Raw genomic sequence first — 22,717 nt, forward strand, 5'->3', positions numbered from 1 at the left:
TCTGCCTATCTTCCTTCTCACAACACTGTGCTCTGAAGATTCTGCCTACCTTATCATCTTTAAGCTCTGATCTCTGCCCTTTTCTGTTAAAAATAAGTGGACTACACATTATTCTTTTCTAACATCCTTCATCTTCAGGCTTAGAGAAATTCATGTCTGAAAACACAGTTGCTTCCTGTGTATACTCTTGTGTTATTCTTCTGTAAGCCACCAGGAACCATCCATCTGGTACCAGACACAAGTCATGCCAAGTATCCATTGATTTCAAGATAAATTCTTCATATACATACATACATAGATACATATGTATATATATATGTATACACACACACACACACACACACACACATATATATATATATATATATATATCCTTTATCTTTCCACATATAGGGAACTATTCTATTGGTTGATATGAAGCCTTTATTTTCCTTTCTGCTTTTACAAGTATCACAGTTACCTTTACAATGGGTCTTGAGTCTGAATTTCCTGTCTCTGATTACATGTTAATTTGAAAGAAGGAATAGTTAGCTCACTGAGCAAACAACAAAACATTACGTGATTTAAGTCGCCAAACTAAATGCTATTTGGAAACTCCACACACTGAAGGCTGTGATCCATCTGTTCCCACAGTCCAGAGTCGGTCTGTACTGCACGTAATTACATTTAAGTGAAACAGAAGGGAATGTTGCTGCTTTAGCGTATACATTAACATAAACAAAATCTGAAGCAGAAAACCAAGTAGGATTCAACTGGGGAAGTTCACTGTTAAAATGTATGTCTTTAAATTAATGACTTCTTTTGTGTGTATGCCTGTGTGGCTCTACGGGGTGTGTGTGTGTGTGTGTGTGTGTGTGTGTGTGTGTGTGTGTGTGTGTGTCCCTGGAAGCCAGAGAGGTTGTTGGATTTCCTGGAGCTAGAAGTAAATGCAGTTGTGAGCTCCCTGACACACAGATGGATCGTCTTTATCAGTGCCCCACCCCCTTCCCCCACCCGGTACCCCCACCCCGCCAACCTGGACTCAGGGAACATAGGAGAAAAGGAGCCTAAAAGAACATAACACTGGAGGAGAGAGCACCAAGCTATGAGATGCTGCTTTCTGGACATCGCAAGGCAGATGGTTTCCTGGACTCACAGCTCCTGTGATTACTACATGAGACCACACAAGACCAAGTTAGCAAAATTCTCAACCTAGATGGAGGGGGTCCTCTCCACACACCCCAACTGTGGAGCAACTGCCACTGAGAATCAGTCTACACTGTGTGATTGCTTGGCTCTGAGTCATTCCTTGTGAGAGTGCAGCCACTGATGTGTTTTCTTTCGGTGCTGCACGCCACGCCCCATGTACACCAGGGAACAGTAATCGGACTCGGTGGGTGCTGGACGATGGATCAGTGTGGTTGAACCCAAATGAGAACATCTGGTATAGCCACGGTAGGTGTTGAGTCCTGCTCTCTAGTTTGAAACAAAACCACTGTTGGTTTCATTCACTTCCAACTAATGACAGAATTCCCCCCATAGACTTCCCATACGTGGCAGTCCCTCTCACAGCCTGAGACTCTGATTGGGTATTTACTTTTCTCAATTGCTTTTTTTCTAAACTCTTCACATAACTTTACATTCTAAACAGAATTACGCACTTAAGCTTTCACTCGAATGTCAACTGTCCCAAGAGGCCTTGCCGGACCACCTTACCTCATGAAATCCTCCTCTCTGCTGTCTGTCACGTGTCCTCTTACGTCACCGTGCATATCGCCCTGTGGTCATCAGGCTCACTCGCACATTTAATTGCTCTCTCAAATTCTATCTTGGGTGTGTTGTATTCTCTGGTGCTATGCTTCCAAACCTATCCACTGTTCTTCTCATAGAGTATGTGTAAAACAAGCATGCCCTCAGGGCTCGTGCCTCCTCACGGAGTAACTGTCATTAAAGTCTGCCTTTAGGACCCAAAGATTTGAGAAGCATCTCACAGTCCTCTTAACAGATAAGCGACACTCTCTTTTCATGCCTTTGCCACCCCCACCGCAGGAAGCTTCTTTTACTACTGTAAAAGAATATATAAATATATTCTGCTATATTTATACTATTTATACATTTTACTAAAATATATATAATAAAACACTTTACCTTGAAAAAAGCATGCCGCATATAAGAACATCGCTCAGTGTGCAATTGGAATGAGAGATTTTAAGTATGAAAAAGGTGGCGATGTCTTGATATGTTAAATATCTTTAAACCAAGAGGCCAAACCTAGCAAATTATAATTAGACATATTTGTTCATGTAGTAGGAGTTTGTGTTTTTAAGTTAACCCCAAGTGCATGGTGATAAGTTTATTTTAATGTTTTGAATTCTAACTCTGTTTATTTTGAGAATTTAATCACATGTGATAAAACTTGATCGTATCAATCCCCACTTCTATCCCCAGCCCCTGCCCCTAAAATGTTCTCCTTTCTTCATCTCTCTTATATATAACATAACATTTATATACTTATTATATCTATTAAAATATCTATTTATATACATTATGTTACATATTATATACATTATATCTGGTGCAGCACTAAAAGAAAACCTATCAGTGATCAGCTTAAAGCCTGGTCTTCTCCATCAACTTATTATCCTGAGTTGTTTGGATTCTCAGGCGCCTTATTTCCAAATTTTAACCAGTGTCGTAAATATTGAACTGTTAACCTATATTCTCTCCAATATAGCCACTGCTCCCTCCCAAGATCCACTGTAGACTCTTGCTGGAAAACCACACTAACTTCCTCCCTGTTTTGCTGGTTATTATTTTTACTGATTCTTTAGCCCATTCTTAAACTTGTATTTAAAAGGACCACAAAAAACTATAATTCTCCGTTTTAAGTGATGTCTTTTTCTTAGAACACAGCGTCTCTGGTTATACATACGATCCCAGCGTGGTCCTAGCAACATGCGTGCATGCTGATGCACCTATGCGCGTGCGTACAACGCTTTATGCCTATCGCGTATTTTGACGCGCACAGCTGCTGAGTTGGGGCACAGACGCTACCAGAGAGCAAGCATAAGTGCCACTAATTATCATGTGGTTCCACCAAGTGACTTTTGTCCTATTTAGAAAATTGCTGCTTGGCCAATATGAGAACTCTTTACTAACAGACTTAGCGTTTATTAGAAATGATTTATTTCTGTTGTCTTAAATATCTGCCAGGATAACTAAAATTCAATTCCCCCTGCTCACTAAAACAGCTTCCGAGACCGTACTGAGTGATGGCTGCACAACGTTTCTCGCTGAGAAGTGATGACGTCTATCTAATCACTCACTGCCTTTAGCGCTCAGAACTGAATCGTTCCCAACTTCGTACTGTTCCTTCATCTAAAGCCAAAGTTGCTAGGACACATAAAATGTCCGTGTGAACGAGGTAAAGCCACTTCTTTAGTTCATAAACATTAACTCATGGTCCATCATGCACAGCCTCAGGAAGTGCGAGGGTCACGTGGGTCTGCAGGTGCGCTCTCAGAAGACATGAGTGGATCCAGCATGGCTGGCCAGAGAGGAACACAGAGGGCTAACCCCAGACCTAGGTCACTCACAGCAAGGGAGACTGCTTTTGGGAGAGTCTGGCGATGTGTTTTAAACACTCTCTTGGAGCCTCTTGGTGGTCAGTTCTGTTCTCTTCAGTCTCAGGTTTCACGTACTCCCACCCGGCAGCCGGAAAATCTATCTGAAAACAAAGAAGCGATTTCCTGTGTACTGAACGTGTATGTAAGTACAGTTACAATTTGATAATGTTCACTTTAGATTTGTAGAGATGAAAGAAACAATAATTCCTATTTGTTGTACTTTTTCATTGGTTGACGCACCTTTTGAAAAGACTCATTGGAGCTTGGAGCTAGCATTCAAGTGTAAGTGGCGTTTAATATTTTAGTACACTTTGTCTAGAATATTTCTCAGTGGCGTTGGATAAGATAGACAGTCTATGAGCTTTTCATGAGGCTGTAAGTATTTTCCCTCTGTTGGATTTTAAGTTTCGAGAAATAGTGACTCTCTAATGGCCCCATGTTCACACGTGTCTCCTCCTATGAGCTCCTTGTCCACACGCATTGTGTAATCCAACAATATTTTCACTTTGTCTCTGGATGCCCCATCTACAGACAGGAGAGGAATCTAGTCCTGCTGTTACCCTGGTGCCATGTGCTTTCAATTAAGCCTCACTTCCGTGATAATCTGATTCTTGCAAATAAAGCAGCAGTTAGCAGCAGTGACAGCAACAGGGATGTTTCTGAACTGTGGAGAGAGCAAGACTGCTTGGGTTCCGAATTCCTTTCTCAAGGTTGATATTTTTTTCCACCCTAAAGTTAATAAATCCACAGAATTCCCTGGGCTCTGCTGAACTGTTCTGTTGGCATGGTGGAGAAAAGCCAGGAACGTTCTAGACTGTGTGAGTTTCAACTTGACGTGCAGTTTAACCTTTTCGATTTTCTCATTATTTAGTGGAGAAACAAGTCATTTTATTCTATTTAATCCATATTACTCATTGTAATCATTATTTTGGTATGAGAGCTTTGTTCTCATTGGTCAATAATTGCTCCAACGTGATAAAGTAAACAAGATAATCTAAGACAAAGTAATGTTTGTATTACCAGAAGGAATCTTGACGCCTGGATTGCGGTTATTAGATGAAAGCTTGTGCAGTCCTCCCCCCACCCCCAGGGTCACATTACTTTGTATGTGGTAGAGGTTGCTAGGCAGCGGAGATGACTCCTGAATCCCAAGTGGTTAATCCCAGGCACCTGGACATTTGAGTAACACTATATGGATCTCTCTCTCTCTCTCTCTCTCTCTCTCTCTCTCTCTCTCTCTCTCTCTCTCTCTGTGTGTGTGTGTGTGTGTGTGTGTGTGTGTGTGTGTGTGTGTGTGTGTGTGTTTGTGATTGACTTTATCAAAATGATGGTCACTTTGAAGTTTGGTAATTCCTACTTTCAGCATGAGAATATGTATCACATTTATGGTGGGTTTTCTTTATTGGGTTGAAATGTCTCCATGTGCCCTGTTATGTGTCCACTTCTACAGAAACTGAACATGGCACATACCAGCCAGTTGTCACCTAGGCGTGACACACTAAGATCTGCACTAACTTACCTCTTTCTTGTCATCAAGTGGCTGCTGACAGTTTTTCTCAGTTAGTTCCTGGAAAGATTTTTTTCCTGCCCTAATGTGCAGCCACATTTTTATAGAAATTTTGTGAATATTTCTTTAACCCCATTCCTTATACTACTCTCTCCTCATACCTGTGAACTGGAGCTCTGTGAGGGTCATCTCCAACAGGATGCTCAGTGGAAGGCACTTTTGTTGACAGAGTAAATTAGACAGTATCTGGAGACATTTTTGACTGTCGGAATTGGAGAATGGCTAGAAGTCAGTGATATTGCTGTGTATCCTTTGCCTAGGGAAAGGACCACAAAGAAGGGTCCAGTCCAAAATGCTGCCAAGGTAGAGAAACTGTGTTCCAGATGTGCTGCCCAGTTATTGTGGAAGTGGAAAATCTAGTCCTGCATCTCTACATAGTAGCATATCTGTGTTGCTGGTCTCTAGTCAACACAAGGCACGGAGCCATGAGCAGGTGAAGTCCTACTGGCACTGTGAACCTACTGGTGTGGTTGGGTACTTTGTCATCACCATCATAAGTCACAGAGAGTACAGATGATTTAAGACAAAATAGGGTATAAAGTGGGTTTTGTTGAACATTACTCTCTCAGGACCCAGTCATTTAAGACAGGTGCAACAGCAGAGACTTTAATGACATGTAACAATGCGAAAGCAGCTGTAAGGCATTAAGCCAGTAATTTGTAACAATGTTTTTAGACAATAGAAAGGATAGATATACACTTAAGATGGGTGTTAAGAGCAAGACTTCTCTGTTATCTTTCAGGATGGTGAACACATAAATCGAACTGCTTTTATATTCTCGGGTAGGAAGAATTGCATGGAGACAGCTGGGTATAAAAGAAAACAGAGAGAAGACACCCAGATCCAGGTTGGAGGAAGTGGACATGTATAATGTATAATGACCCTGGAAGGAAGTGATTCTGTAACCGGCCAGCACACTGCTTAACAACACTCATTTGCTGTGTGTGCTTTAACCTCGTAGCTTCACACTTACCTGCAGGGTCAGTGGGGTAGGCTGGCTCCCATCCCATACTCCTGGAGCCATCATTTCTACAGGAGGCTCACTCTGTAGTGTCATGCTGAGCAGCCTAGACCCCAGCGGAGACTTTCTGCAAAAGACAACATGCACATACTGACAGGAATCACTTCAAGGAGAGCTGTGAGTGTCTGCTCATGCTTATTTTGGGATGGAAAGTGGCAGCTGTTTCTATGACTTCATTCAGTAGCTAGAAGAGAAATAATATACTCCACAAGTCCAGACACTGATTGACAGCTCCCTGCTAACATGCCACAAGTAACATGTTTTCATAGTTATCACATTTATTTTCATAGGTGGTTAATATTACAGTACTTTTTGACAGTAGCATGTGTTGGTGATAGCTTTTGGTGGTGATGACTGGCTACCATCTCAGATTTGCACTCTGGATTTATGGGTGTTGGAACTCAGGAAGAATGGTCGTTCTTTGGAGATTTTGTTTTTCTTCCTCTCCATGCAGTAACTAAATTTCTTGGGCATTTAAAGAGTCTAAATTTATAGGAAGACGAGATTTAAATCGGCACAGCATATGGGCTGCAGAATCAAAATGGTTGTAGGACTTCACAAGAGAAATGTTCCTTTACACGTAAATAGAAAGATTATTCATGTTCAGAATCCTTTCAAATCAGTTGTAAATTAGCATAGTAAATGAGAGAGCATGGAGGAAATAACTTTAACCGAGAAAGAAATCATGTACGTTTCCAATGGCTGCAATAGCACCTAAATGGACAGATCTCCATGGAAAAGAAAAATAATTAAATGATACCTGTGCACAAGCCAGAATTTTGGCAACATATTCCAATGGCAACTAGAATGATGTTTGGTTTCAGTATACCAAACTGGAAGTGTAGACCCAGAGGATAGCAGAAGTAAATGCAAGGTTAAGGTAAACCATCTTTTCAATACTGTCCAATTCAGGGCCTACCAGGAGCTGGCAGAGAACCTCAGGTGGTTACATAGTGGCTGAGATAACCCAGCTCACACAGGCTTAACCAGCACCCCTGGCTAAACTGGCAGATCCTAATGAGCTCCACTAGCTGCCGGTTTCTGATAAAACAAAAAGAGTATCAGCTTTAACAGGGGCTGAGGTTTGGAGATCAGAGTTAGCAGGCCATGGGGTCTTCTTAATTTTTCCTTTCCTTTCTTCTAACCCCAGGTGCCTTTTCATCTTGGGAAGAGAGTCAGAGTGTGAGAAAGAGAGTGACTAGGCATTTTTATCCAAAAGAGCTTTCACACAGCCAGTGCTTGGCTGTAAGTTCCACCCTCATTAATTGCAGGGTGGAACTCCTAAGATGACATTTCTACACCTGCGTCTTGGAATGTGTTAGGTTTATGATTTTTTTTTTTTCTGGAACATTGTGTCTTGGCCACATTTGAAACAAACAAACAAAAAGAATCCGATTTATTTGACCCGGTTTCTATCAAGAAAGAATCAAATGGTGTCTGTTCTTTCTGCCCTTAGATAGATTGTATCTAGAGTCACACCAGCTTGGTTCCCAGGATTTAGAATGAAGTCAGAGCTCTTGCTGTGGAAGAAGGATACATGGGGCTTAGGAAAGAGGGCACAGAGAATACGAACTACCTGATAGACAAAGGAGGATCGTGCCATACAAACCTTAAGGCCGTTCTGTTTTTCAGGTGTTTGTTTTGTTTACTGTCGGGAGCTTATTTTCAGATAAGAGACTGTACCAAGTACTTCAAGCAGGGAGTTCATAGACGTTCCCATAAACAAATGTCAGAAGAGGATCAGTACCGGAGAGGAATAAAAAACAGACCTGAGAGTGTTGGTGGATTCAGGAGACGGGGCTTTCTCTTTCACCATGGCAATAAGATTCAGACCTGACTAGTCCCTGAATATGCTGTGTTACAGTAATCCATTTAGAAAGAGATACTATTTAAAAATTAGTGCTGAGGGCACAGCTGTAACCTGAATGATGTTCCTTTTTTCTTCTGTTTAAAAGTGTGCCAAATCACTCTATTATACTGCTATTAAATATATACGTTGTATTGCTATATATAAAGCAGAGGACGGTTTTAATTTAAACAATAAAGAAAATTTAGATACAGAGACAACAAAATGTATATATTTAGACCAACATAGGTGAGAATCAGCAGTGATTAAAAAGCAGTGACTATTGGGGTGAAGAGATGGCTCAGTGGTTTAGAGCACTGGTTGCTGGACCAGGGTACCTGGATTTGATTCCCAGAATTTACATGGTGTTTCACATCCAGCTGTAACTCCAGTTCTAGGGAACTCAGTGCCCCCATCTGGGCTCTATGAGGGCCAGACACCCAAGTGGTCCAAAGGTTTGCATGCATGCAAAATATCCATATTAAAAATAAGACTTAATAAGATGCTACAGTGAAGATACTTATTGGTAAGTTACCCATGCGCAAACAAAAAACAAAACAAAGAGACACAAAAGTTACAAAGTCTGTCTACATGCATCATACTGTGTGTTAAGATTCCTGGAGCTGGCCTGTAGCATCCACCCTTTGTTAGCTAAGTAAGCTTCCTGGGATTTCCTGGACAAAAATATCAATGTTTTTCAAGAGTTCTCATAGTGCTGGGGTTCTTCTGGCCATGAAGGCTGGCTTCAGAAGGGTGGTGTGGAGAGGCTAACTAGCTCTGACCACAAGATTGTAAACTCTTCCTGTGTAGCACAATTGTACTACTCATAACTCTTTGAAAAAAAATCTGTGCTTAGAAATTAGACTCTACTTTTGTACATGGCACTTGAAGATATTTGTCCTGCATATCCTTAAGGTCTTCTAAGCTTGACTTGTGCTCAGTTTAGTGATTAAAAATTTCAACCCCAACTCTGCTTCATCGAGGGAGACCAATGAACTGGATAATGCTACTGTCATGCTACTTCCTAAAACAACAAATTAATGACTACTGAGTTTAGTTATCAAGAATCTTTGCATCAATTCCCAGCATCAAGGGTCAGAGTATACAGATGGTTATGTCACTGGGAAGCCAGAAGAACCACAGGATCCAATACAATAAAATACCTTGAGACCCTGACCCTGTTAGGTTTAGTGAGGCTCATGCATTTCAAAATGGAGAGCTGCTGGGATGTTGAGGCCAAAGCCTGTGTAGGGTGGTAACATTTTTATGTATGTTCATGTTATAGGATGTGGCATCTCAAAGCAGGAAATTGAAAACAGAGAAACCAAGGTGGGAACTCAGGCCTGAATTCTGGCTTTTGTTCTACTTTTAAGTGGATTGATGTCTGACATCAGACCACCTTTCCACAGAGCCTTCCGTTCTCAAGCAGGGCAATGGAATGGAAGGCCTTTTGTGGGTCATAAGAAAACCAATGAATTTAAACAGTGCAACTGCTGTTTACTATTTGATTCTGAGGCAGAGATGTCATGACATGGTCAATATTAACAAGTTGGGCAACCCCCCCCCAAGAAATCAAATTGGCTGGAGATTAAGACCTATCTTGGGTCATGTTTGAAATTCTGCAAATTATTCTTATTTCTCAAGACTTTAACTCACCCCAGGAGTCTTCAAAATGCTGTCCCTCTTGAAAAGAACTGAATAAGAATCTCTGGGGAGTGGTAGGGATCTTGGTTTATATTGTAACATTCAAGGAGGGTCTGTCTTTCAGTTAATGGAAGGAATCTCTGTGATGAAGGGATTTCCACAGTAAAGATGCTAAGTCACAAGTGCACCGTTTATCTGTGTTCTTAAGTTGGGAAAGGAGCTCCCTGACATGATTGTGGACAGAAAACCCTTCCTTGTTGAAGTAGGGTAAGCACTGTGAATATAGATACAAGGACAATCTTGTCTCCAAAAGTAGGTTATGTGATTTTGCTCACTAAATCTTTCCTTTGGATTTGAGATATTTTTCTCTATAGACCTGAAGGTGAGTGTTTTTGATGCTTGCAAATGTCTATGCTTATTTTTGTGTGTGGATATCCTCTAATACATCCCTCTTAGGTATATCTGAGCTTAATTACCATTGCTCTTTCAAAAGCCCACTGCGGAGGCTCCGGAGAGGCAGACTGCCTCCAGGAAGCCATTCTGAGGTCATGTCCATGCTGGAGACTGCATCTATATAAGTGGTCATTACAATGGCTCACAGCTGGCGAGGGGCAATTCAAACTATAATAAAAGATTCAATATCGGATGTTTATGGGCAAGGGTCATCCGGCGAGTGGAAATGAAAGCAAGATGCTACTTTTCAGTGTTCTGGAAATATCTATGACAAATAAATAGAGTGAGAGTCTCTGCGAATTGTGGTAAGGAGAAAAATGGAATTTGTAGCTGTGTCTCAATAGCTGAACCTGATGGATTTTTGATATCTTAGAACAATCTTGATTTCTTTTGACTGTTCATCCCAGGAGAGATGGAGAATTTTCTGGTTTTGATGCAAAACAGTCTGTTGGGAATATATTTCCAAATGTTTGTTGAAACAACCATAGAAGTCTATTGTGCTTTCTGGTGCCTAATTATTGCTTTACATACATTTCCTTGAGAAATCGTCACTGTGGATCTGCTCCAGATAATGGCCTCCCACAGACTTCCACACTGGAAGACCATCCCATGCATGTAAGTGATGCATGCTGGCACGGACCCAGCATTTACACTGACATCCCTATCTATAGCAGGCCGGTGAAGAGGACCAAATGCATGGAGTGCTTTTTCCGGTTAATAGCAGAAAATATGACTTTACAAGAATGTTAGATCTAAAATACTGCAGTTGCAACTGGAATGAGAGCCATGCGACTGCTCTTAGGGAGAAAGTCATGGATGCCCTTAGCACTCAAGTCAAATGTTTGAAATGTCTGCTAACAGCAGCACACATCCCTACTAGGTCTAACCTGTGTTTCCGTGGGCTTTTAAAATACGTCTACAAAGATTGATTTTTTTTCCATTTTGTTAAAAACATCAATTGATTGCCTATTTATATTTTGTGGAAGATGGTAGACTTTACAGAGATGAATACATCCCCCTGTCCTCAACATATACATGGAGATGCATTAATCCAAACCAAGCAACAGACACGTACATACATAGAAACAGATATGCGGGACATAGGACAAAGACGAACATACCTATATACAGGACACATAAATGTATATGTAAACAAAGAAAGATGCACATATATACACATACACACATAGGCACATACATACAACACACACACACACACACACACACACACACACATATGCAAGCAGATGAACACACATGGTCCAAATCAGAAATAAGCCAATGAATTTTTAAAATTTGATCTGGCGTGTTTGATAAAACTTCTCTATAGTGTCTGGTTGTTGGAAACGAAAACTGAAAAGTATTATCTTAAATACTTCCAGAACACTATGTTTTTCTGAGGCGACATGTGTAGAAACATGTCTTATAATAATAATAGCATAATAACTCAAGTTCTGTCTTTTGAAGCTCTCAGATTTTATCATCTGATCCTAAAGCAGGACTTTCCGTGTTTTTTTTTAAATACACTGATGGTTCTGGAAATATTTTCCCTTCAAAGCACAGGCAATAAGTTCTAAGCATGAATGATTCTCAAAAAGTACAGGTTGAATAAACAGTTGATTTCTTTCAAAGTCTTCTGGTTTAGAGAGATTTCTGCACTCACTCCTATGTGCACCTTTAGGAGCTGCTGAGTGTTTTTGTTTTGTTTTTAGCAATAATACTAGCAAAATTGACATGTTTTATGATTTTACTTTAGTCAGAATTTTATGACTTCTTTTCTAAACGACAATATATTCGTTTTGAAATAGTAATTTCCGAGAAGGTGGCTGTTTAACAAAGAACAAGTCATTGAGGCTGGTCTTGCCAACCATTTTGACAGCCCAAGAAGCACGCTCTAGCATCTCTCCATTGTAAATGACCTCGCTATTGAGCAGAGCATATGGTCTGACTCTACAGCCAGTCCTCCATTTCTGACTCCTCTGTTCTGATTTCAATACTCATGATTTCTATTGCTCTCCCTCATTTTAGTGTAAAATGTCCTCTTGATTTTCTCATTATGCTATAACCTGAAGAACATTCGGTTCCCGGAAGGTTGGATTGGAACAGGAGCTCCGTCAATCACAGGTGATGTACTTACTCTTTTGGAAACAGTGGAAGGCAGGTCCAGGCCAGCAGATTTGCACTGTGGGTGGCACTGTCAATCCCAAACAGCTTTATAATGAGCATGGATTCTCTTGGAAGTGACTTTATCTCAAGAGGAAAGTTGATTCTGAAAAGCAAAGAAAGGATCAAACAATATCCATGATTTTCCCCAACATTTTCTTGTAATTATTTGAGAAAAATATCTGAGTATTTGAATGGAGATGTCCCCTTGAAAACTTTAATGACAAATACAAGGTCATATACTCAACGAGTGAGAATTTTACTCTTTCTAACGTTGACGTGTAGAGGGACTTAGCAATAGAATAACCTGACTCACACTATTACATTATTGTGAACACATGGCAAAGGCTGGTTAACTTCATCATAGGTAGTAGGTAGGAAATAACTAGAAGTGTGTGTGTGTGTGTGTGTGTGTGTGTGTTGGGGGGGTGGTAAGGGTGGCATGGCTTCTTTGTGAAGTTAGAGAGTAACTTGCTAGAGTCCTCTCCTCCTACCACATGGGTTCTTTGGATGAAACTCAAGTTATCAGAACTGGTAGAAAGCCACCCCCTCCACCCCTTAACCGTTCAGTCATTTTGCCAGCCCAAGGAACATGTCTTAAAGAGTGTTTCAGGCTGGGTTGTGATGTAATGGAGTTTCAGAAAAACTATTTCAAGGGGAAAAGTACATAATACCCAGTGTGGGAAAGTGAAGAGGGTTCTTGTGGATTTGAACAATCTCTCATGGGGGAGAAGAGAGGCTCATTAAGGCTCAGGAAGCTAATGCAATCATGCTTAGGAAACTCGGGGAGTTTTAAGTTCAAGCAAAAGTCATGAGAGTCATAAGGTCCTTCCACAAGGTTACAAGCCAAAAGCAGTTGCTGAGAGAGGATGCACTCTGCTCAGAGAGCTATCTGCTTCTGGAGCAGAGAGCCCAAGAAATGCAGCATTTTCTCTTTCATTCTGTCATCATTCAGTGCTGGAGTGGGCTTTACAGTAGTCTCCTGTTGAGTTATCTGTGCTCCTAATACTAGCAGGATAAGCTCTTTAGCTCACCAACTAGATTTCTGTAGAGTTGTGTTTTGGTATGGCATCCTTACATATCTGGGTGCACACATATCTGTCACATCTCTCCAGGAAAAGTCATACAGCCCTAGACTTGGAAATATATGAGGGAAAAGAGCAGTTCTGCCTGAGAGATGGTGAGTCATTCGCAGTGGCTGCTATAAAAGATGAAGTCAAGCTGAAAGAAGCAGACGATGGTACAATTAGAAGAATATGGACTCCTTCATTCTTGGGAATGTCAAGTACCAATCTTAGAAATTTGACCTTTCCCCCCAATGGCAAAAGAGAATTCTCAGAGAAGGAGATGAAAGAATAAAGAGTTATCAATGACTTTAAATTTGGAGAGAGCTGGGACCCAGAAATTGGAGAGATGATCAGAGAAGCACAAACATGAATTCCTGCTTGGTATGTTGCAGGTGAGATGCTCTGAGCTCAGATCCTGGATTGCATTGGGTTTAGGGGAAGGAATGAGGTTCAAGACTGATGAAGCTCCATTCATCTGGCAAAGAGCGTATTTGAGAACTGGATAGAGGTGGGTGCTCTATTGAGTTTGCAGGCTCTGAAGAATAGTGTATCCCTGTTCAGGAAGAGCAGGGATTTTTCTTTAACGTCCTTTAGATAGAGTAGGGAGAGTAGTAGTATACTATGGGGAAATAGACCCAAGATTGACTGACACCACCCAATTATATTTAATTGCAGCACATGTATGTAAAAAAAGCTCCTAGGGATGAGAACAGAGTGACTCCTAGGAACGAATCCAGATGAGGTCTTAGAACCAGATTTAACTGAAATCATAAGAGTAGAAAAGGACAGCAAGAAACTGATGGTGAGTTCTGGTTTCTACACTGTAATATAGCAGATAATTTACCTGACAGGAAACGGGGAAGAATGTATTCTTAGTGTATGATATCGTACACTAAGTTAATAATGACTGTCAGACTTCAGCGAATAAGCTGAATGTAGGGAGGATGAATCGTCCTTGGGGACAGGAGCGTTTATGTGTTGAGAAGTTGGTCGTGGTGGTTATGAACATGCAATTTGAGTGAAAAGTCGGGGGAGACTGATGGGAGGAAAGACAACAGTGATGGGAATCTACTTTTAAAGACGGGAAAGTTCACATTTATTAAACCATTGCATATTTTGGTGTCTAAGTATTTTTCACTGATGTTATTTCATAGTTTCCACATTCGCTCCAATCTTTCTGGGCTTAAAAGAATCTCTGAAATGACATAAAATGACGGTAATGCAGAAGGTACGGTAATTTCTTGAATGCTCCTTTATCTATAATTGACTCTATACTGCGTTTCCATTTTCCTGTTCTCTGATGGAAGCAATAATCTTACTCCATTTTTCACATAACCTACAAGGTCCTGTTATTTTTTTTAAGACAAGCTGGCTCGTTCCTATGTGCCTTGAGCTTTTCACGTTAAGAATGATAAAAACAGAGACATCACAGTGGATGGTGGCTGGCAATCTCCATCCATTCACTTTCATAAAAATCAATTCTAGGAGAGAGTCCATGCATTCTAAACAGAGCCCTGTTCATCTTCTGAATATATATGGACTCGCGTTCACTGGAGAATTGTTTCTGTTTTTAAACTTCTCCACGACTACTTGAAAACAAAAAGAACGGAACACTTTAGTGGAAGAAAGAAACAAACTTTATTGAATAGTCCAATAGGGCTAAGGAGTTGACTCAGGAGTGAGGAGCACTTTCTATTCTTCCAGGGGATCAGAACCCAATCTGTAGCAGTCGTGCCAGGTGACTCACAAGTCCCTGCACCTCCAGCTCTGGGGGCGGGGATCTGATGTCCTTTTCTGGCCTCCAAGAGCACCCTCACACACATGGTACAGTCTCATACCAAACCACACATACATACATACATGCATACATACATACATACATACATACATGTAAAAACAAACCATTTAGAAAGTAAAAACTAATTTTTATTTTTTTCACCTACATCAAATACTTTTTTTTCCAAAATCAGAGTAGCATTGTAGGCTAGCTATGAGATGCACTTTCAATTTCAATGTAGCGAATGCTAATAAAATATATGATACTGTTACAGGCATCTAGCAAGATGGACTATAAATGGGCTTAATAGAAGTAAAACAAAAGCCTATTCTACGTTGAAATGTCCAACTCTCCAGGGAGAATGCAATGATCTTTCATAGAAAAATATCGAGAGCAGGTTTGAGAAAGTAAACATGTATCAATACTTTTGTAAAAATATTAATAAGTTCCTCATTTCTTTATGAAGCTATCTTTACAATTGGATTTTGCTCTCTTGAGGTGAAAGCCAATTTGACTTTTGGAAATAATCACAGGTACTTTTTAGTTGAATTAGAATAATGGTTTCAGCAATTAAGATAGTTACCAACATTTTAAAGGACTCCTTGGTTACACAAAAATCACCAATTCACTAATAACCCTCACTGGACTTTTAGTCTGCACTATGCTCTTTTAGAAGATAAATAATAAACACAAAAACTATATCAGTTAAAAGGATATTATAGGATGTGTGCAGGTGGGTAGAGCAAAGCAGGGCGTTTCTGACCCCAAAGAACCTCTAGCAAAGTGAGATCTCCACACTTGGTAAGGTAAGTAGAAGATTGAGAGCATGGCAAGGTGGAGAGGCAGGGGCTGGGGTTAGTGCTAGAAGTGAAGGCACAGAGAGCCAGTGCTCTACACTGAATGGTTCAGATTTCTGTCCAAACAAATTGGAAACTCACTGAAGGGCTTTACGAGTAGAAATGATTCCATATTTTAAAACTTGTGAGATAATGGAAATTGCACCTTTGGAAAAAAGAACTAAGGCCCTTAAATGAGTAAGAGGACCCGGTGAATGTACAATTTAATTAATTAATGAGTAATTTGAATTTGTGGGAGTGGGAAGGATCCTGTTGTATGAGGTAATGGAGGGTTGCACACCCTATTTCAGGACACAGTCACCATTGACTTTGGGAATCTGTAGGGACAATTTTGGAGTTTTAGCTTCTTTAGAAAGCATAGAAATATAAGAATATGTTTGTTTGTTTTAGTCCTAGGTGTGGGGATATGGGGCCTGCCTCACAGCAGCTGACTATGATTTGCCTTGTGCTCTAGCAGGAGTGTGATTTTGACAGCTAGAGATGGTTTTGGTGACTGTGTGACATTTGGATTTCTAGGCACTTTTAAGAGGGTATATAAATGCCAGGGCCCTGAGTGGTGGGCTGGGTTGTTGGTTCTGTTGGCTGTTGTTGGTTGTAGTTGGTTGTAGTTGGTTGTGGTTGGTTGTGGTTGGTTGTGGTTGGCTGTTGTTGGTTGTGGTTGGTTGTGGTTGGTCATGATTTGTTAAGTAGTCATGTGCAAAGAAGAAACAACAAGGAGAAACTGGATATCCTAATGGTGATGATCAAACTTGACCCAAGGAACTTGATGTCCCCAAACATCAGAAAGTAGTCTAACAATAATGTTGCCCCCTTTCTGATCCTTGACTTTATTTAGGGATCTCTCTCCTTTCCTCTCTATCCCTTTTCCTCTCCTATCTAGTGTTAGGGAATTGAATGGTTGGAAGAAGAAGTATAGAGAAGGGTGCAAGAGAGAAGAAGCCAAAAAGCAGCAAATATCAGCTACAGGGATCAAATGAACATTTCACGGAGGTCTCCAGAGACCATCAGAAATATCAGATATTTATGTTACAAGTTACAACAGTAGCAAAATCACAGTTATAAAATGACAATAAAAATAATTTTATGATGGGGATCTCCACAACATAAAGAATGGTATTAAAGATATTAAAGGGTCCTAGCATTAGGAAGGTTGAAAGCCATCGCTTCATCACATCCTTGGACTCGTAGAAGCTCTCACGTATGCTCTTCAATGATAAATACTGAGAACCAAATTGTCTTCCAAAGCTAGGCCTTCGGAGAGCTTGACAGACAATGAGCAGGCATATGCTTCTACTTGGCAGGTTGAGAATGCAGATCTCAGAGGAACACGAGAGACCACGTGGAAATTGGACAGCATCCAGAGCGGAGAAAGAAACTTCAGGAAAGTTGCCAGTGCTATGAATGGGTTGGTAATGCCAAGAGTTTGAGTAAGAAGACGACTTGTGTTGGGGGTGGCAAGGGAAGGGTACAAGGGGATAGTGTCATGAAGGCAGCTAAGAGGCTGGAGAGATGACTCAGCAGTTATGAGCATTTTGCAGCCACCTGAGGGGATCCAGTGCCCTCTCAGAGCTTCCACGAGCACTGTATACACAAGATACACAGACGTCAAGTCAAGCAATTATACACATAGAATAAAAAATAAATGAATCCCTTTGGACAAAGATCTGGGGCTTTGATTAAAGACCACTAGAGGACAAAACTGCAGCCTTTCCCTTTAATTAGTGATACATTCTAGGTACTTATTCCCTACCCTCATTGATTATTAGATAAAGATGCAACTGGTTTACATGAGGAACGAGAGACCATGTATAATCAGATGATTTTATTTTTCTTAGCTGAAATCAACATGGTTAAAGTTTAGAGTATCCCTTATCCCCAGTCTGTGAATGAACAACAGTGTCTCTTGTATTTATAATTCTCCCTGCTCCTCAATTCAGTCATACGGAGGATGAGACAGCTGTCTAGAGTTTTCAATGGACTTTAATCTGTTGAAGGAACAGTCTGTTTTCCACTGATACTTTGTGCTCATCTCACCATCGAATCAGTTGGCTGGCTCCAAACACTCCTCTTCCTCCTCCTCCCTCTTCCTCCTCCTCTTCTCTCCTCCTCCTCTTCCTCCTCCTCCTCCTCCCTCTTCCTCATCCATCCTCTTCCTCCCTTCTTCTTCCTCTTCCTCCTCTTCTCTTCTTCCTCCTCCTCTCCCTCCTTCCCCTTTTCCTCCTCTTCCTCTTCCTTCACCACCACCTCCTCTTTCCCTCTCTCTCCCTGACTCCCTCTCTCTTTTCCTCTGTCTCTTTCTCTTTGTGTGTATCTGTTGTCTGTCTGTGTGTCTCTGTCTCTGTTACTCTGTTTCCACACACACACACACACACACACACCACACACACCACACACACACCACACACACACACACACACACCACACACACACACACACACACACACACCACACACACACCACACACACACACACACACACACACACACACACACACACACCACACACCACACACACCACACACCACACACACCACACACACCACACACACACACACACACACACACACACACACACACACACACACACACACACACACACACACACACACACACACACACACACACACCACACCACACACACACACCACACACACACACACACACACACACACACACACACACACACACACACACACAGATTCGTTTAAAATGAAATAAGGACCATCTTTTCTTAGCTAGTCAGTACAGCCAGTATTGAGGTTAAACTTACATTTCATTCCAGTTCACCGAAAAAGAGAATGACTTTGTGACTGGCAGGGATCTGCAGCTTTTCACTTGGCACAGCTTCTTCCCAGCATATGTGAGCCAGCAGGAAAACGAAAATGCTTTGTAGCTGAAAGGAAACATTGATCCAATAAGCTCAACGCATGAAAGAAAACAGCTTCCTAAAAGGGTCAATTATTGTTATTGTCCAAGCCAAACAATAAAAATATATTTGTTTGTGCAAAATGTGCTTTAAAAAGTTGCTATGAAAATTTATGTTGGGTATGTCAGGGAGACTACAGCTAGGCAGCCCCATAACTTTCCTGTGTCTATGGAGACACCAGCTCAACAACACAATGGCCCGTTCCCTCTGAGAAATCCAGAAACCTGGACTGCAAGGGTTCTATACCCAGATGTCAAGAGCAGTTACATCAAAGCAACCATGGAAATTCACAAGGTTCATCCCTTGCTTACCTGCCGTGTGTGTGTGTGTGTGTGTGTGTGTGTGTGTGTGTGTGTGTGTGTGTGTGTGTGTGTGTCTGTTGGGCAGGGGTGTCTCACACACATCACTTGGATGTCCCCTCAAGTGCGATGGAAAAAATGCATCTCAGAAGACACGGACACAGGACTGATGATACTCTTCTGTGCATTTAAATGCTGATGGGGAAGGTAGAGAGTCAGGGCCTCTGAGAACAAAGAACAAGGTCACTTCTTGTGTTTTGTGTGGTGCTCCATGCCCCTATTTTTCTCTCCATAGTCTAGGGTAGCCTGAAATTTGCTCTGTAGTCTGATGTGGTCTTCTAGTCTCAGCTGTTCAACTTATGGACTACAGGCACCAACTGATATAGAAACCTTTTTGAAAACATAATTATTTCCATAAGTTTACATTTACTGTACAAAATAACTGTTTCTTTGTGATATGTTCATGCGTGCATATAATAAAATGTTTTTATTTTAACTACACTCGGAATCCCACTACCTTTATTCATCCACCTTTCTTTCTTTTGACCGTTTTTTTTTTTTCATAATAACCTCCCTTTTATGTTCCCATGACCCAATTTTCCTGCTACACTCTACATTTGATATTAAACATATGATTCTTATCCTTCTAAGTCTGGACTGAGTTTGCTGCACCTGGTCTCCAGCTTTGCTCTTTTTCCTTGCAAGGGACATGATTTTGTTCTCATTCACTGTGCAACGATACTCTGCTGTATTTAAGTAGAATGTTCTGTCTCTGTTTGTGTAGTTGGACGTTTAGCTGATTCCATAACTTGGCTGTGGTGGGTAGAGCCACCTTGACAAGGATGTGTGTATGACCACACAGTAGGTTCTTTGGGGGCTAGTAGAAGTTCACAGTAGTACATTTGTGCTTCTTCGGGGAATCTCCAAAGTGAGTTCCAGCTCCCCTGTGCTAACCTGCATTCCCACCCGCAGGGCCCAAAGCTGACCATTTCCCCATATCCCTCCTATGGCTGTTGCTACATTGCTTGGTGGCAGCTCTGACTTGGGTGACACAGAATTTCAGTGGCTTTGATATGCACTTCCTTGAGGTGAAGGCCAGAGACACTCACCACTGTTTCCTGTGCATTCCACTTTTCTCTGTCAACTTAGAGATTTTCTTTTTTGTTACTGGGAAGAATGCCTTTGAGAGTAGGGAGGAGATTGGCTCTGTAGGCAGCTTTTGGAATGATGGCCAATTTCCTTCAGAACTCACCTAGCCAGACTTCGGACTTAGGAGAGCCTTTCCTGTTCCAGGGCTCTCTTCATTGTATTTCTCGGTGTGAATGACTTTGTCTGGAGAGTTCTTTCACACATTTGCTTAGGTTGTTGCAGGAATTAGAAATTTTTTGTTTGGTTTGTTTCTTATTTTTTCCTACTGTTTCTGTCGTAATGATATTAGGAATGGCATGTAGTAAAATATCCTGCTCTCTGAGTTTCCCCCCTGTTTATGGTCAGATTGAAGTTCCCATTACTGCCCCCTTTTTTTTTTTTCTTTTTTCTTTTTTTTCCGAGCTGGGGACCGAACCCAGGGCCTTGCACTTGCTAGGCAAGCGCTCTACCACTGAGCTAAATCCCCAACCCCCATTACTGTCCTTTTAAGTGCAAGCTCCTGTTTCATGCAAACAGAAAATTTGATAATTTTCCTAATTGGATTCTGTTTTGTGTTTTTTGTTTTGCATCATTTCTCCGGTTATGATCCCGAAATCACTTTGTAAGTGCTAAGAGTATATATCTTTGCTTCATTCCTGACTTTGGAGGGAGTAGTTTTAGATTTTCCCCATTTAGAATGAGGTTGCCAATCGGTTTTCTGTCTATAGTATTTATTATGTTAAGGCATGACGATTCTTAGCTTTTATGAAGCTTTTATTATTAAAGGTTTTTAATTTTTAATTTGGTTTCTCTCCATCAGTTAAGATGATCATGTGATTTTGGTCCCTAACCCCATTTAACCTTAGAACCTTTGTCTATTTGTGTTTGTTGAAACAACGCTGAATCCCTGGAATGCGATCACCTCATCTGTGTTGATGGGTCTTTGAAATAAGTCATTGACTTCAAATTGTATGTTTCCATTTATGTTCCGAAAGGCAAATGGTACACAGTCGCCATTCAATTGTATCTATTAGGATACAAAGTAATACTTTATGTCTGCTTTGTTCTAATAGAACATCCTCTCATTCACCTCAATGTCCTTCCTCTGTGTGTGTTTACTTCCACCATTCCTCTGTTTCCCTTCATGTCTAGGGCTTCGACTGCCCTCCATGTGCAGGTGAGGAATATTGATCTAACTCAGTTTTGGCAGCTCCATTTGTTGACTATCCTTCCTTCCTTCCTTCCTTTCTTCCTTCTTTCCTTCCTTCCTTCCTTCTCCTGCCTCCCCCCTCCCTCTCTCTCCCTCATCAGTAAATAGATGTGACTTTTTTGTCAAGCATCAGATGTGGGCATCTGTGTAGGATTGTTAGTTTCTGCATTTCCTGTTCTGCAGCATTAGTTGCACATCTTATTTGTGCCTGAGACATGTTATCATTGTCACTGTGGCCCTTTTGCCTAGTTTGAGGTCATGTTTTGTGAAATCCATGGTACTGTTCTTTCTGTATAGTACAATTATGGCTTCCCCTTTGTATTTTCATCTGAAATGTAGGGCATTTCTTTCTAGTTCTGTGAAGAATGGCATTAGAATTATGAAAAGAATTGCAGTGAACCTATAGATTACTTTTGGTACCAATTGTTTTCACAATATTGATTCTGCCAATCTCGAAACACAGAATTTCTGTCTAGTGACTTCTTCATTTAAAAAATATTTTAAAGTTTTCACCTCATTAATCATAGTTTATTTCTAGTTACCTTTTTTAAAAGCTTCTTTGAATAGAATATTTTTCCTACTTTTCTCAGCAATTCACCACTGTTATGTATAAAAGGTTTCTGATTTTTGTATTTTAACCCATAAGTTTACAGAAAATATTATATTTATTAGGTTTAAAAGTTTTCTGATTGAGTCCATAGAGTATTTTATGTATAAAACCATGACACATGTTATTTGCAAATAGAGATATTTTTTCCTTCCCTATTTTCCAATCCTGTTTTATATCCTTATTTTATTGTTTGGGCTAAGACCTCAAACTATATATTAAATAAGAGTATAGAGAATAAGCACTCTTATTCTGACTGCAGGTTTTCCCCATTTAGTACGATGTTACTTTAGATTTGTAGTAGAGAGCCTTTGTTAATTGAGGAATGCTTTATCTATTCATACTTTTATCATGAAGGCATATTGCTTGCTCTCTGTCAAATGCCTTTCTGCGTATCTCAGTAAGGTGATTTCTACCATTAAGTCTCTTCATGTTGAATTTGTTAAGTTTTGGCTTTGATCCATCAAAGTGATCTTGAATTCTGTTTGCAGGTCATTTGATGGGAAAAAAAATTCCATTTTCAGTCAACAGGACATTTGGCTTGGAGT

At 40.7% G+C, this 22,717-nt stretch overlaps 1 protein-coding gene across 3 annotated transcripts in view; it reads right to left on the minus strand.

Moving 5' to 3' along the window:
- Pik3c2g (phosphatidylinositol-4-phosphate 3-kinase catalytic subunit type 2 gamma) overlaps positions 1-22,717 on the minus strand; it is a 295,422-nt gene that overhangs the window by 204,097 nt on the left and 68,608 nt on the right. For 2 of the 3 annotated variants that reach the window (XM_032907317.1, XM_032907318.1), the window contains 4 exons: positions 18,770-18,892; positions 12,274-12,405; positions 6,146-6,260; positions 3,576-3,706 (listed from right to left, as the gene is read on the minus strand). In XM_032907317.1, coding sequence (XP_032763208.1) covers positions 3,576-3,706; positions 6,146-6,260; positions 12,274-12,405; positions 18,770-18,892 — 501 coding nt within the window. The remainder of the gene's footprint in view (positions 1-3,575; positions 3,707-6,145; positions 6,261-12,273; positions 12,406-18,769; positions 18,893-22,717) is intronic. The other variant, XM_032907319.1, reaches the window with a different exon arrangement.

Source organism: Rattus rattus, chromosome 6, assembly GCF_011064425.1.
Source record: "Rattus rattus isolate New Zealand chromosome 6, Rrattus_CSIRO_v1, whole genome shotgun sequence".
NCBI classification, from domain to species: domain Eukaryota; kingdom Metazoa; phylum Chordata; class Mammalia; order Rodentia; family Muridae; genus Rattus; species Rattus rattus.